General features: G+C 38.3%; 1 protein-coding gene across 2 annotated transcripts in view; it reads left to right on the forward strand.

The window, feature by feature from the left end:
• LOC150082059 (NF-X1-type zinc finger protein NFXL1) overlaps nt 1–12,795 on the forward strand; it is a 252,064-nt gene that overhangs the window by 7,562 nt on the left and 231,707 nt on the right. For both annotated transcript variants that reach the window (XM_090379082.1, XM_090379083.1), the window contains exon 2: nt 9,416–9,583. In XM_090379082.1, the coding sequence (XP_090235208.1) occupies nt 9,427–9,583 (157 nt within the window). In that variant the 5' untranslated portion in view covers nt 9,416–9,426. The remainder of the gene's footprint in view (nt 1–9,415; nt 9,584–12,795) is intronic.

Consider the following 12,795-nt stretch of genomic DNA (forward strand, 5'->3'; position numbering starts at 1 on the left):
GTTGAAGGAGTAGAAATTGAAAAGATGGATTCATATACTTATCTTGGACAAGTCATTAGCTGTAACAATGATAAATGGCTGTAAGTCAATAGAAGAATAAATTTCAGATGGATAGCATTAAAAATATAGTCACTTACTGAGAAGTAATATCCCAATTTGTCTGAATGTAAAATAATGAACCAATGTATACTCTGTACCATGACTTATGGAAGTGAAACTTGGGCACCACTCACCAAAAGAATGGAAGAAAAGCTGAAAACTACATGGCAAAAATGGATCAAATTATATTAGGAATCAGACTGTTGGATAAAAAGAGAAACACATGGATTAGGCAGCAAACATAAGCAAAAGACATTCTTATTAGAACTAAAGAAATGGACTTGGGCAGGACACAAAGTTCGAAGACATGATGTGACAGATGGAAAGAAAATAACAGAAAACCTGGAAGACAACCATGGAGATGGATGATGAAATTCAAAGGTTCGTGGGTAGTAAATGGATGGCCCTTGCACAAAACAGAAGGAACTGGAAAGTTGCAGGAGAGCCTGTTATCCTGCATTGAATTGAAAATGTTTGATGATGATGAATTTGTTTGGAATTTAAAAGATCCATTTCACTCCTTACGTTAGAGCTTTTTTTTTTTTTTTTTTTTTGAACTTTGGTTTTGCTGGCTTACAGAAATGGCTGTTAGGTGGTTATTGACAGGTGTTAATTATCTTGTTGTTTTTTTTTAACACAAAAAATGTATTAGAACCTACAGTACTAGAGTGATTCATGAGTCAAAGGCCGAGCATTAGCATTAATAAAAGCATTAATAGATGCAAGAAAGCAAGCTTATACAGCTTGCTTTCAACCAAAATAAAATTTCATGTATCCATTCACTCCAACAGTTTGCCAGTTCTTCCTTGAATTTATTTAAGCTGTTAACTTTGACAATGACAGATGGAAGTTTGTTCCTGCAATCAACTACTACTTTTTTTTTTTTCGTTAGTTGTTGGTGCATCGGCTTCTGTGGCTATAATGCACCTCCAAAAGTTTTTGCATTTTACTCTGATCCAAGTCGGAGGTGGGATTCGAACCCGCGACCTTTGGGTTGCCAGGCAGGCACTTTACCCACCTGGCTAGCCCGGTCGGCCAGCTACTCCCCGGCTAAAAGAAAATTTCCACACATCTATTCTACAGCTGGCTTATCTCAATTTGAATTTATGCCCCCTGACTTTCATAATCTGAGCAAGAGGAAGCATCTCATTATCATTGAGCCTGCTCAAACCATTCAAGTCCTTATACACTTCAATCAGATTACCTCGCAGGTGCCTAGTCTCCAGATGCTGCAATTTGCAGAACTTAAGCCTTTCTTGGTAAGAGCACCCATTTGTTTCCCTCACCAATCTTGTTGCCATTCTCTGTACTCGTTCTAGCAACTCTACATCCTTACTGAAATTAGGTCTCCAGACCTGTATGCAATACTCGAGGTGTGACCTGACCATTGCCCTATAGAAAGGTATAATCACCTTATCCTTTCTGAATATTATTGACAAGATCCCATGACCTGCTCAGGCAGCCTATTTGCACTGATTAGAAAACTCATATCTGACTGCACAATTACCCCTAGGTCTCTTTCATTCTCCACTACCCTGAGTATAACACCACCAAGTTGGCACATTTCTCTGGCGTTACTGCCACCCATATGCAGTACTTTGCATTTGTCAATGTTAAACTTCAGTTGCCACTTCTCAGCCCATCTGCTCAACTTTTCTAGATCCTGCTGCAGTTGCTTGCTGTCATTACTGTCATTAACAACCCCCGCCAACCTTTGTATCATCTGCAAACTTGGACATTAAGCATGATATACCTTCATCAGTAACGTTGATAAATATAAAAACAACAGTGGGCCCAACACCGAACTCTGGGTACTCCACTAATAATATTAGTCCACAAAGAGCAGTGGGGTCATTCCATGTCAATTGGCCTAGGCATCTCTGCTCGACCATCTTCAATTTTGTTGAAACTTATTGTGGATGTTTAAACAGGTTTCAAATGAAGCTGTACGAAATTTCAGTTCAAAATATAATATGCTTGAGGCACCAGCACCCTTTTTTGTGGAGGTCACTTGTGTTATGCAGAATAAATCACAAAACATTTTCAAAGTTTTAAGTGTTTCTGTTGCACAATGGTGAGAGATAGTGCTCTGAAAATTTAATTATCAAAGGACAACCCAGTATCGCTTCGTGAGTTTGATTAATATCGCCACTTTGTGAGTAGGCATATTAGTTTAACACTAACAAAAAAAAAGTAAAGATGGGTATTTTTACGTCACATATCCTCTTTGAGAATATAGTTGTTTTTGCCCTTTTCACTTGTTTGTTGAGGTCTGCATTTGGGTTCTCTCATTAACTGGAGGAACTTCTAAAGCCTACTTCAATTAGGGTTGAGGTGAAAGTACGATTCTCCCCGGAGCAATATGGCCTTAGTTGCTAATGCTCCTAAAAACCAAATAACAAACAAACAAACGATTCCCCCTTTGAGTTATACATGGTTTTTTCAGCTTGCACAACATAAAAATTTGTCTGTTTATGCAGCACACACACGCAGATAATATATAATGCCACAATATGGTATAAGTTGCCGATGCACCAAAACTAACAATCTCATGTGAAGGAAAGTTTTCTGTGGAATGGCTGTTCCAGAAGACTGTTTTTTCTTAAACATGTTTTTTCTCCTCTCTCTCTCTCTCTCTCTCTCTCCCCCCCCTCTCCCCCCACACCTGGCAACTAACTTTTTGAAGTAGTGCCTACTACCTCAAAAAGTGTGAACATTTTGAACAGATTTTTCGAGGCCCACGCTATTAGTGCAATATGTAATACTTTTTAATATGTGTGTTTTAATTAGCATTAACTGTGGCAAATGATGGAAGAGAGCAAGCTTATACAGCATCAACCAAAAAAAAGTACTACCCATTTCACCTAACCATTCCCTCCACTAGTTTGTTGAGTTCTTCCTTTAATTTATTTCAACTATCAAATTTATTTAAACTATAACTTCATGACAACAGATGGAAGTTTGTTCCAGCATTCAAGCTGTATTTTTTTTTTTTATGTAAACCCCAAACACGAGAGGTATTAGAACCTATAGTACTTAGTACTGTGCTTGAGTTGGAGGTTGAGAAGATGAAAGAATATATTTGTTGACGTTGGACTTGAACTTCTATAGACTGTAATTTTCAGGAAATACGTATGAAGGAAGGTTGTTCTAGAAAATGGCAGTTGAATGAATAAACGAGGAAGATGAAAAGTGTGTTCTGTGAGTTTGAAGTTGGACAATAAATAGGTGTTGGCAGCACGTGTTTGGACTGTTTTGAAAGAGAGAGCGGGAATTATAACCAATTCAGAAGAACAGTGCCCATGGAAATATCTGTAGAAGAGGCATGCAGCAGAAACAGTACGTCTTTGAGACAGCGAGTGGAGAGACTCTTTAGAGATGAATCATTAACCTAACTGCCTTCTTCTGAATGGAATATAAAGCCTGAGAGAGGTTTTGGGGACACCACCCCAGATGTGGGAACAATATTCCATGGTAGGGCGATTTGTACAGAGTGAACAGCTGCTTGGAAGAAAAGTAATACAGAGAGCTAAAGAGAAAACCAAGTTTATTAGATGCAGAGGAAGCAATATTTTAATGTGATTGTGCCAAGAGAGATTAGAAGTCAGGGTAATCCCCAAAAGAGATATCAAATATGCCTAGAAATCAGAGTGTCACCAAAGATAAGCATATGAGCAGAAGAATCCTTTTTGCGAGATATAAGACAAGACTGAGTCTTAGAAGGATTGCAATCAACTAAGATGACTTTGCCCCACTGGAGAATTACCTGGAGATCGGCATTTAAGGAATTGGTAGCGGATATTCGAGAAGTTGAGGCTGATTGAGCAGGGTAAGGTTTTTCAAAATGCAAAGTGGAATGCAATGTGCTATCATTGGCAAAACTATAGATAGGATTTCCAATCAACGTAAGAAGGTCATTAATATACAAGAGGAAAAGAGTGGGGAAAGAACTGAACCTTGGGGAACACCGGCATTAGTTAGAAGACAGAGAGCCACCTACCATCACTTTCAGTGAGCGATCGGAGAGAAACCTAGATAACCAATTACAAAAAACAGTTCTGTCCTCCACTCTTTTTCTCTTGTATATTAGCAGAAGATTCTGCTAATATTCTGCTTCCAAGCAGCAGAAGGTGTTTTTCCTTCTGCTTGGAAATTTACTCATATCCAGCCAGTTCCTAAAAAGGGTGACATCTCTCCCATCCGATTATCGTCCCATTGCAATTACTTATACTATTTCTAAAGTAATGGAGAAATCAATTAACCGCCAACTCTTAAACTACCTAGAAACCTTCCGTCTGATCAACGATCGCCAGCATGGATTCAGTCAGTGTCGATCTAGTGGTGATATTCTGGCTTATGTTACCCATTTATGGAAAAATTCAATCGAAAAGTTCGATGAAACACAAGCAGTTGCTCTTGACATCTCAAAGGCTTTCGATCACGTTTGCATAAAGGTCTTCTAAACAAGCGTCCATGCAGAAGGAAAAACACCTTTGGAATAAGAAAGTGAAAAAAGGTGGCAAAGAACAGGAGTAAGTTCAGGAGCACAGGTTTTGAGAACAAGTGGAGAAATACCATCAGGACCTGGAGATTTCTTAGCATCAAGATTCATCAAAATCCTTCTGACATCCTTTTGATCGAAGACCACAGTAGGCATGCAATGGAGCGTGTTGGGAATGGTGGGAGGTGTTTTACAAAGATCATTAATATATGAGTTGGAAGAGAAATGAGATGCTAGCAGGTCAGCTTTATCCTTGGCTGAAGTGACAACAGAACCATCTGGTTTGGACAGAGGTGGGAGCAGAGATGGGCAAAAGTTGGTGCCAATAGCTTTGGCAAGAGACCAGAATGCTAAGCTACCAATAGGGCAAGAAGCAAGTTTTCTACTCTTAGCCTGTTCAAACTCTAGTTTGGACTGATTAATAACTGCTTTACAATTGTTACAAGCTTTGGTGTAGGTAGAAAATGAAACTGAAGAATTAATAACAAGCCAATTACGATATGCAACGTTCTTTTCTTGAGCAGCCTTAGCACATTTATTGGAAAACCAAGGTTTAAATAAAGGACGAGATTTTAAAGTGGAGTGTAGGATAAAGGATTCCATTCCTGCAAGAATAATTTCACTGACACGATCTGAGCAAATGTTGACATCAGAAGTTTTGAAACATTAATCCGACCAAGGAAAAGAAGAGAAATCTAGTATGTTATCCCATTTCGCATTCTTGTAATGCCAAACAATACAAGGTTGGGAATAGCCATGAGATAAAGGCTCCATTGGAGAAGAGACAATCACCAAGTTGTGATCTGAGGTGCCTAAAGGACCTCTCACTTCCACTGTGTATTTAGAAGGGTTGTTTGTGAGAAAAAGATCAAGTGTGTCGGCTGTATGGTTAGGATTGTCCGGTATTCTTGTAGGTAAATGAACAATATGTGCAAGGTCATTAGTAATTGCAAAAGCCTCAGCATCTCGACCAGCTGGGTTGTTTCGACTAGAAAGTGGAAGCCAGCTGGAGTTGTGAACATTAAAATCACCAAGGAAAATTACCTCACTGTTTGGAAAGTTGGACTGGAGAAAGTCAAGTTGCAAAGAGAGGAAGTCAAAGAGCTCTAAGTGATTAGTGGAGTTGGGAGAATGGTAGAGACAACAAATGAATTTGACACAATGAGGTAGAGAGAGATTTTAAGCCAGAGAAGATCAAAAAGAGGAGATTCCAAATTACCAAGTCTCTGACAGGGAATATCTGAACGGGCATATGCACAAGTACCACCTTTGAGGTGAAAGGAATCATACAGTGAATAATTTGGGCAACTGAGATGAGCAATAGTTGAATCAACCGATAACTGAGTTTCTGTCAGAAAAAGTACATGGGGTTTGGCAGACTGCAAGTGGAAATGGACATCGTTGAGGTTAGATTTGAGACCACGTATATTTGTTAAATGAATTAGGAAGTGTTTGGATCTTTTCGCAGATAAGCTGTATTGTTAGATTCTACTTTAAATAAGATAAAGGATGCCTGTTATTGAGAAACTTGTAGAAAATTTTGATTTTGACCACATTACTAGATAAGCTGAAATATATTTGAGACTTTGGGTTACACTAATGTTTAATAAACCATATGTTGCACAGGTTCTCTTGATTAAATTTCTTGAAATGAATACACTTTATCTGTGTAAGATTTACCAGAGTACAATACTTTGGTACTTTGGTGGAGAAAACATCTGTGAAACATCTTATTGCTTAGACTATTAATAATAAATAAATTCTAAACCTACATGGGTGAAGTGCATTCATTTCTGGTAAGCTGTGGGTTAATTATTTATTATAATTTCAAAAGAAGTGGTGTGGCAGTAAAGTGCAAAGTACGAGGTGGGGCAGTAAAGTTCCCAGGCTGGTGCACAGTGCAATAAAACAAACACAAAGTGAAGCAGCTCAAAAATGGTTTTAATTTTGAGCTGCTTATTACACCATTAAAAATATTGGTCTAAAATTTCAGGAAAAAGAGCTGGTGAAGGTGCCCTAAGAGATGATGTTCAGTTTACCGGTTATGTTTTTCTTTATATCCTCAACATCCAAAAATCTCTTTCCTTTGAGGGCAGTTTTCACCTTGGAAAAGAGGAAGCCTGCTGTTGCTGGATTGGGAGAGTGGGGGGAGGCGGGATGGTTGATCTGTACAAAGCCATTTCCATCAGAAATGTCTCACAACAAGTGTGGAATGGGTTGGGCATTATCTTGCAGCAAGGACCAGCTGCCTTTCTCTGTGGCCTCACCCAAAAAATCCATTCCATAGTCTTTGAAGCACCTGTATGTAGAATGCAGCATTGACTCTTTCTCCTATGCTTCGCCTCTGAGGCGTACTGAATCACCCAACATTCATCTCCAGTAACAATACAGTTGAGGAAATTAGGATTGTCTGGATGAGGTCTTCACAGGAGGACACACCTCATTGCTTCTGTTCATCTGTGAAGCACATATTTTGCACAGACCTTCCTATCCCCTACCCTTCATGCAAAATTTGATGAAATTGTGTCCTTGTTCATATCCAATTCATCAGCCATCATTCTGAGGGGTCAAACAATTATCTCTTGTCAATTTCCTGAACTTTTGCAACTGTCTTCATTTTGAGAGATTGACAGATACCCACTTCTTGGTTCATCGTGAACATCCTCTTGTCTTTCTTTGAACCGCTTATACCATTCAAACACATTGGTACAACATAACGTTTCATCACCATAAACATTGTCGTATCAGTGTGTTGAAATGTTATGGCATACCATTCAAATACACTGGTACAACGTAATGTTTATGGTAATGAAACATTGTCGTACCAGTGTTTGAATGGTATGACATAACATTTAATCACCATAACCAGTTTTTAACATTTCAGTTGGAGATTTTCCTAGTTTAAAGCAAAATATAATATTGTTCATTGCTCCATTGCAAAATTGTGACAGAATTTTAATGCTACTAATGAAACTGGTTGCTACTTACAACAAGTTAGCCTATCGGATGATCTCTATACCACCATCTGTTGGAGGAAGTTTGAACTACAACATACCACTTCTGTTTTTTTTAAAACTCATCAGACATGGCTGCAACAGTAGCAGTCAGGGAACTTTATTGCCACACCTCATATATACACTGGTGTTCAAAGAAAGTACATCACCCCTTAAAATTGCAATTGTCATCCAAATAACGTAAGTATATGGCAATATTTCTTACTGATTGCATCAGATAAGATTGACATCAGATAAGATGATGACGTAATATTACATCAGCCGTTGCTTTCAGCTATATAAGCACGCTTTGCAAGAGTTACAGTCATTCCTTGCTTGTGTCAGGATGGCAAGTTGCGTGCAGTTGATGCCACGAAGAAAGAGTGCTGTTGTGCTTTATGTGAGGAAGGATGTTCTTCCTCTCATATTGCTTATAGAGTGTCTTGTACTCAGTCGGCAGTGAGTAGATTTCTTTCAGAATTCAAGAATACTGGTTCTGCTAATAGGAAAAAAGGAACCGGACGCAAACGAGTCTCTATGACAAAACAGGACCGCGTTTTGAAGCACTTATATTGCTTAAAGCTTCTTCGTCTGAGCTAAAAAGAGAAGAGAAGAACATATAGGAGTGGTAGCAAGTGCAGTAATTCAGAAGATGCCGCTTCAAATATGGACTTGTAGCCCGTCATCCTAAGAAGAAGTCTCTCCTCACAAAAAATGAAGAAGGCCTGATTAATTTGGTGTAAGGAGCATGTTAAACTCCCGAGTAGTGGAAGTCAGTTATTTTCTCGGATGAGAAGAAATTCAACCTGCATGGCTCTGATGGGAGACAAATGATTCGCTGTAGACGTGGTGAAGAATGCCATCCAAACTGTATGGTGTCTACAGTGAAATTCCCTACCAACCAAATGATATGGGGGTGCATTTCGTATTGTGGAGTAGGTCACCTGCAGTTTATAAAAGGTTCCGTAAATGCCAGTGGATACTTGGCCATATTGGAAGGCAAATTGCTGCCAGCCATTGGAGACCATTTCAACCTGCCAAGTAACTGCATCTTTCAGGATGACTGCTTCTTGTCATTGGGCGAAAAGTGTAAGTAGGCATTTCTGTAGTTACTTTAGCTTCATTTCTGCATTAGAGGTTCGACAGTAATGTGTTTACGTTTGTTATAGGTGAAAAAATGGTTGGAAGAAGAGTCCATTACAACTCTTAGCCGGCCAGGAAACAGCCCGGACCTGAATCATAGAGAACTGTTGGCATCGAGTGGAATCTGCAGTTTACAGAAAGAAACAGACCCTTCGTGAACTTAAGGAAGCCATAATTCGTGTTTGGAACCATAAACTACCAGTTGATTATCTTCAGAAATTGATCTTGTCAATGCCTCGATGATGTGTTGCTGTCATCAGTGCCAGAGGCAGTTCAACTAAATATTAGTTTGCACCTGGTGAACTTTTCATTTTGTTTTCCATTTAAAAGGATAAACTGAAGCAAATTGAAAGTTTCTGATAACATTTCAGCAATAATTGTCGTGTTTACCAAAACCGTTGTATAAAGTTTGCAAATGCTCATTTTGGAATATTTTGAGAGCACCTGTAAAATATTACTTAGCTTTGACTTAACTATTAATAAATATCTTTTGTTTATATTTCTTTTTGTGATGTCTTAAATAACTTTTGCTTATATTTCTAGTCATTAATGTAACATACCATCATGAAAAAAGGTTAGAAATGTGAAATTACTAGGTAATGCACTTTCTTTGAAGACCAGTGTATAAAAAACCAGTTATATCTTATATTAGTCATTTAAAATTGTTTTCTGTACTTAGATATTTCCTGAATGGAAGAAATTTCATTTGATAATAATCGACCACATGGAAGAGGAAGAGGGAGGAGGAGACATGAAGATGTTGCATCTGGCCTTCAACGAAAAACAAGGACTAATTTTGCCTTTGAGAAAACTGATAAGGCAGGTGGTGAAACAGGAGACATACAAGGTGTGAGCGTGTATTTATTAAAAACACTTTCAGTTTTATGTTCAATTTATTTTTTAAATCTCCTTTATTGACTCTTGTTATTGAGATAAAGTTTTTATAATAGAAGTATAGCAATAAATTCAGAAAATCAACTTTATAGCAATCAATTCAGATCCACTAATTCCTGAATATCAGTATATGCAGTATAGAATCTAGTAGCCACTCTTCTATTATAGAAGCTGAATGAAACTTAATAGAACTAATGAAGGTAAAAATCAAAAATTAAATAATATGATGGAACACATAACTATTTCATTAAGAAAAATGCATGCTGACACCTTCAGTGAGACTAATGGAGTATGGAGTTGCACCTGACTGTCTAAATGATTAGACAGTTGGGTGCAATTCTATCACCCGATTTCTTCTAGAAACGATGGTATCATCAGAAATCTATTTGGCAGCTGATTGCCTAACAGTAACATTAAAAAAAAAATTACTTTTACTCTACTATATTATATATGCTACCTGATTGCTTAGTTTTGAACATAAAAAATTTGTTTAGTTGTAAACATGGAAAAAGATATGAATTTTAGTTATTCCGACAATGAACACATATAGCTGAATGAATGTCACTCATGTAGTCTGGGAATAAAGTATTAACCATATTACTGACTTTTTAGTTATTGAACAACACGATCGGGAGGCAACTAGAGGGAGTAATTCTCTTGATCTATTATCAGTAGTGATTCTTCCTGCATTAGGAATCTGCCGATAAAGGAACTACTAGGTGGCAGCGATCACTGTGTGCTGAAGTGGAATTTACTCAAAGAGGTAACTACCATCAGGGGTTAAAGGGAAGGGTTTTGGCTTTCGTAAAGGGTACTGCAGTGGTCTGAGACAGTATTTAAATTCTATACGGTGGGACCAACTGATGATGTTACCAACAGCAAATTCTAAATGGGAAGCATTCAAAGAATTAATCTTGGAAGCTACTAGGCTTTACATACCAACTAAGAAATATTGTCAAGGTTAAGGCCTAAATGGATGTCAGATGAACTAACAAGACATGTGGCAGAGAAGAAATATGCATGGGATACATATAAAATAATAGGTGACATGAAAGTCTACAATAGATATAAGCTGGTCTGTACCCAAATCACAAAGGAGGTTAGGCAGGCAAAGGCAGATTATGAGAAATTTTTGGCAAAGGATGCAAAGAATAATAGCAAAGAGTTCTTTACGTATGTAAACTCTAGAAGGAAAGGGATGAATCAGATTGGTCCACTGGATATCGATGGTTCAACTGTTAATGATCCTGCTCAGGTGGCAAACAAACTAAATAAGTATTTTCCATCTATTTACACATTTATTCAGGGAGGGGAATGCCAGAGGCAAACTAAACTCTGGCAGTGAGCTAAATGATTTTGTAATAACTGAGAGGAAAGTGGAGGAGAAATTGTTGAAGATAAACATAAAAAAGGCACCCATGGTGGATGGGATCTATCCAGTTATATTAAAGGAGGCAGCAAAGGAAGTAAGCAAACACTTAGCCATAATTACGAGCGCTTCTTTGGGCTCAGGGTAAGGTACCCATTGCCTGGAGATGTGCAAATGTGACCACAATTCAGAGGAGGATCAAAGGGTGACAAGTAATTATAGACCTGTTAGTTTAACTACTGTTCCAGGAAAATTAATGGAGTCACTGGTTAAAGAAGCTCTGTAGGATCATCTAGACAAGACTTCAGTTATAGCCCGGACACAGCATGGTTTTGTTAAGGGAAAGTCTTGCTTGACCAATTTGATTGGATACTATGATGTGGTCACAAATGAACTGGATGCAGGGAATAACTTTGATATCATATATTTGGATCTTAGAAAGGCTTTTGATACTGTTGCACATGGAAGACTGCTGAACAAATTGGAGCAGTGTGGCATTGGAGGCAAATTGCTGCTATGGATAAAGGGATAGTTGAGGGGGAGAAGACAGAGAGTGGTAATCAGTGGACACTGCTGATCGTGGACTAATGTTATTAGTGGAGTCCCTCAGGGTTCAGTGTTGGGTCCATTGTTATTTTCTGTATTTATAAATGATATTGAGGATGGTATATCAAGCTTAATGTCCAAGTTTGCAGATGATACAAAGGTTGGCAGGGTTGTTAAGGACACTAATGACAGTACGCTGCTACAACAGGATCTAGAATAGTTGAGCAGAGGGCTGAGAGGTGGCAAATGAAGTTTAACATTGACAAATGTAAAGTACTACGTAGGAGAAGCAGTAACCCCAGAGTAATGTATCAACTCTGGTGGTACTACACTGGCAGAGGTAGAGAACAAAAAGGACCTGGGGTAATTGTGTAGGCAGATATGAAGTTTTCTGAGCAGTGCAGATGGTCTGCAAGAGTAGCAGTCTTCATGGTGTCTTGTCAATGATATACAGAAATTTTTCTAGCAGAGATAAGGAGGTGATTATTCCCTTGTATAAGGCAATGGTCAGGCCACACCTTGAGTACTGTATACAGGTATGAAGGCCTCATTTTAATAAGGATGTAGAGCTGTTGGAATGAGTACAGAGAAGGGCAACAAGATTAGTGAATGGAACAAAGGGTTTCTCTTACGAAGAAAGGCTTAAGTTTTGCAAAATACAGTGTCTGGAGACTAGGCACCTGCGAGGTGATCTGATTGAGGTGTATAAAGCCTTGAATGGTTTGAGCATGCTCAATGCTGATGGGATTCTTCCTCTTGCTAAGAATAATCACCTGAGAGGGCATAAATTCAAATTGAGGAAAGACAGATGTAGGATAGATGTGCGGAAATTTGCCTTTAGCCAGCGGGTAGTTGGTTGGTGGAACAGACTTCCATCCCATGTAGTGGAAGTAAAACCTAAATAAATTTAAGGCTCAGCTGGACAGGTGTTTGGAACAAACAGAGAGGTGAAATGAGAGCGTTTTTTTTTTTGTTTTTTTTTTTGCTGATGCTGCATAAGCTTGCTTTCTTGCATCATGTGCTTCTACTAATGCTAATGATATTGAAAGTGCTATGCTTTATAAAGGTGAAACAGTTTATTTTTATACAGTGTTTGTGTGTAATGTATAAAAATAACTTCCTGATTTTTGAACATTGTCTTATAAACAAGAATTTTTGGTGCCTCAAGTTCACTCTGTGAATTCAGAATGCTACCTGACAAACCATTACTTAACTTCAGGGGCTGCACAGTATGTTACCATTTGTACATA

Source organism: Mastigoproctus giganteus, chromosome 8 (assembly GCF_048544385.1).
Source record: "Mastigoproctus giganteus isolate SK-2022 chromosome 8, ASM4854438v1, whole genome shotgun sequence".
NCBI classification, from domain to species: domain Eukaryota; kingdom Metazoa; phylum Arthropoda; class Arachnida; order Uropygi; family Thelyphonidae; genus Mastigoproctus; species Mastigoproctus giganteus.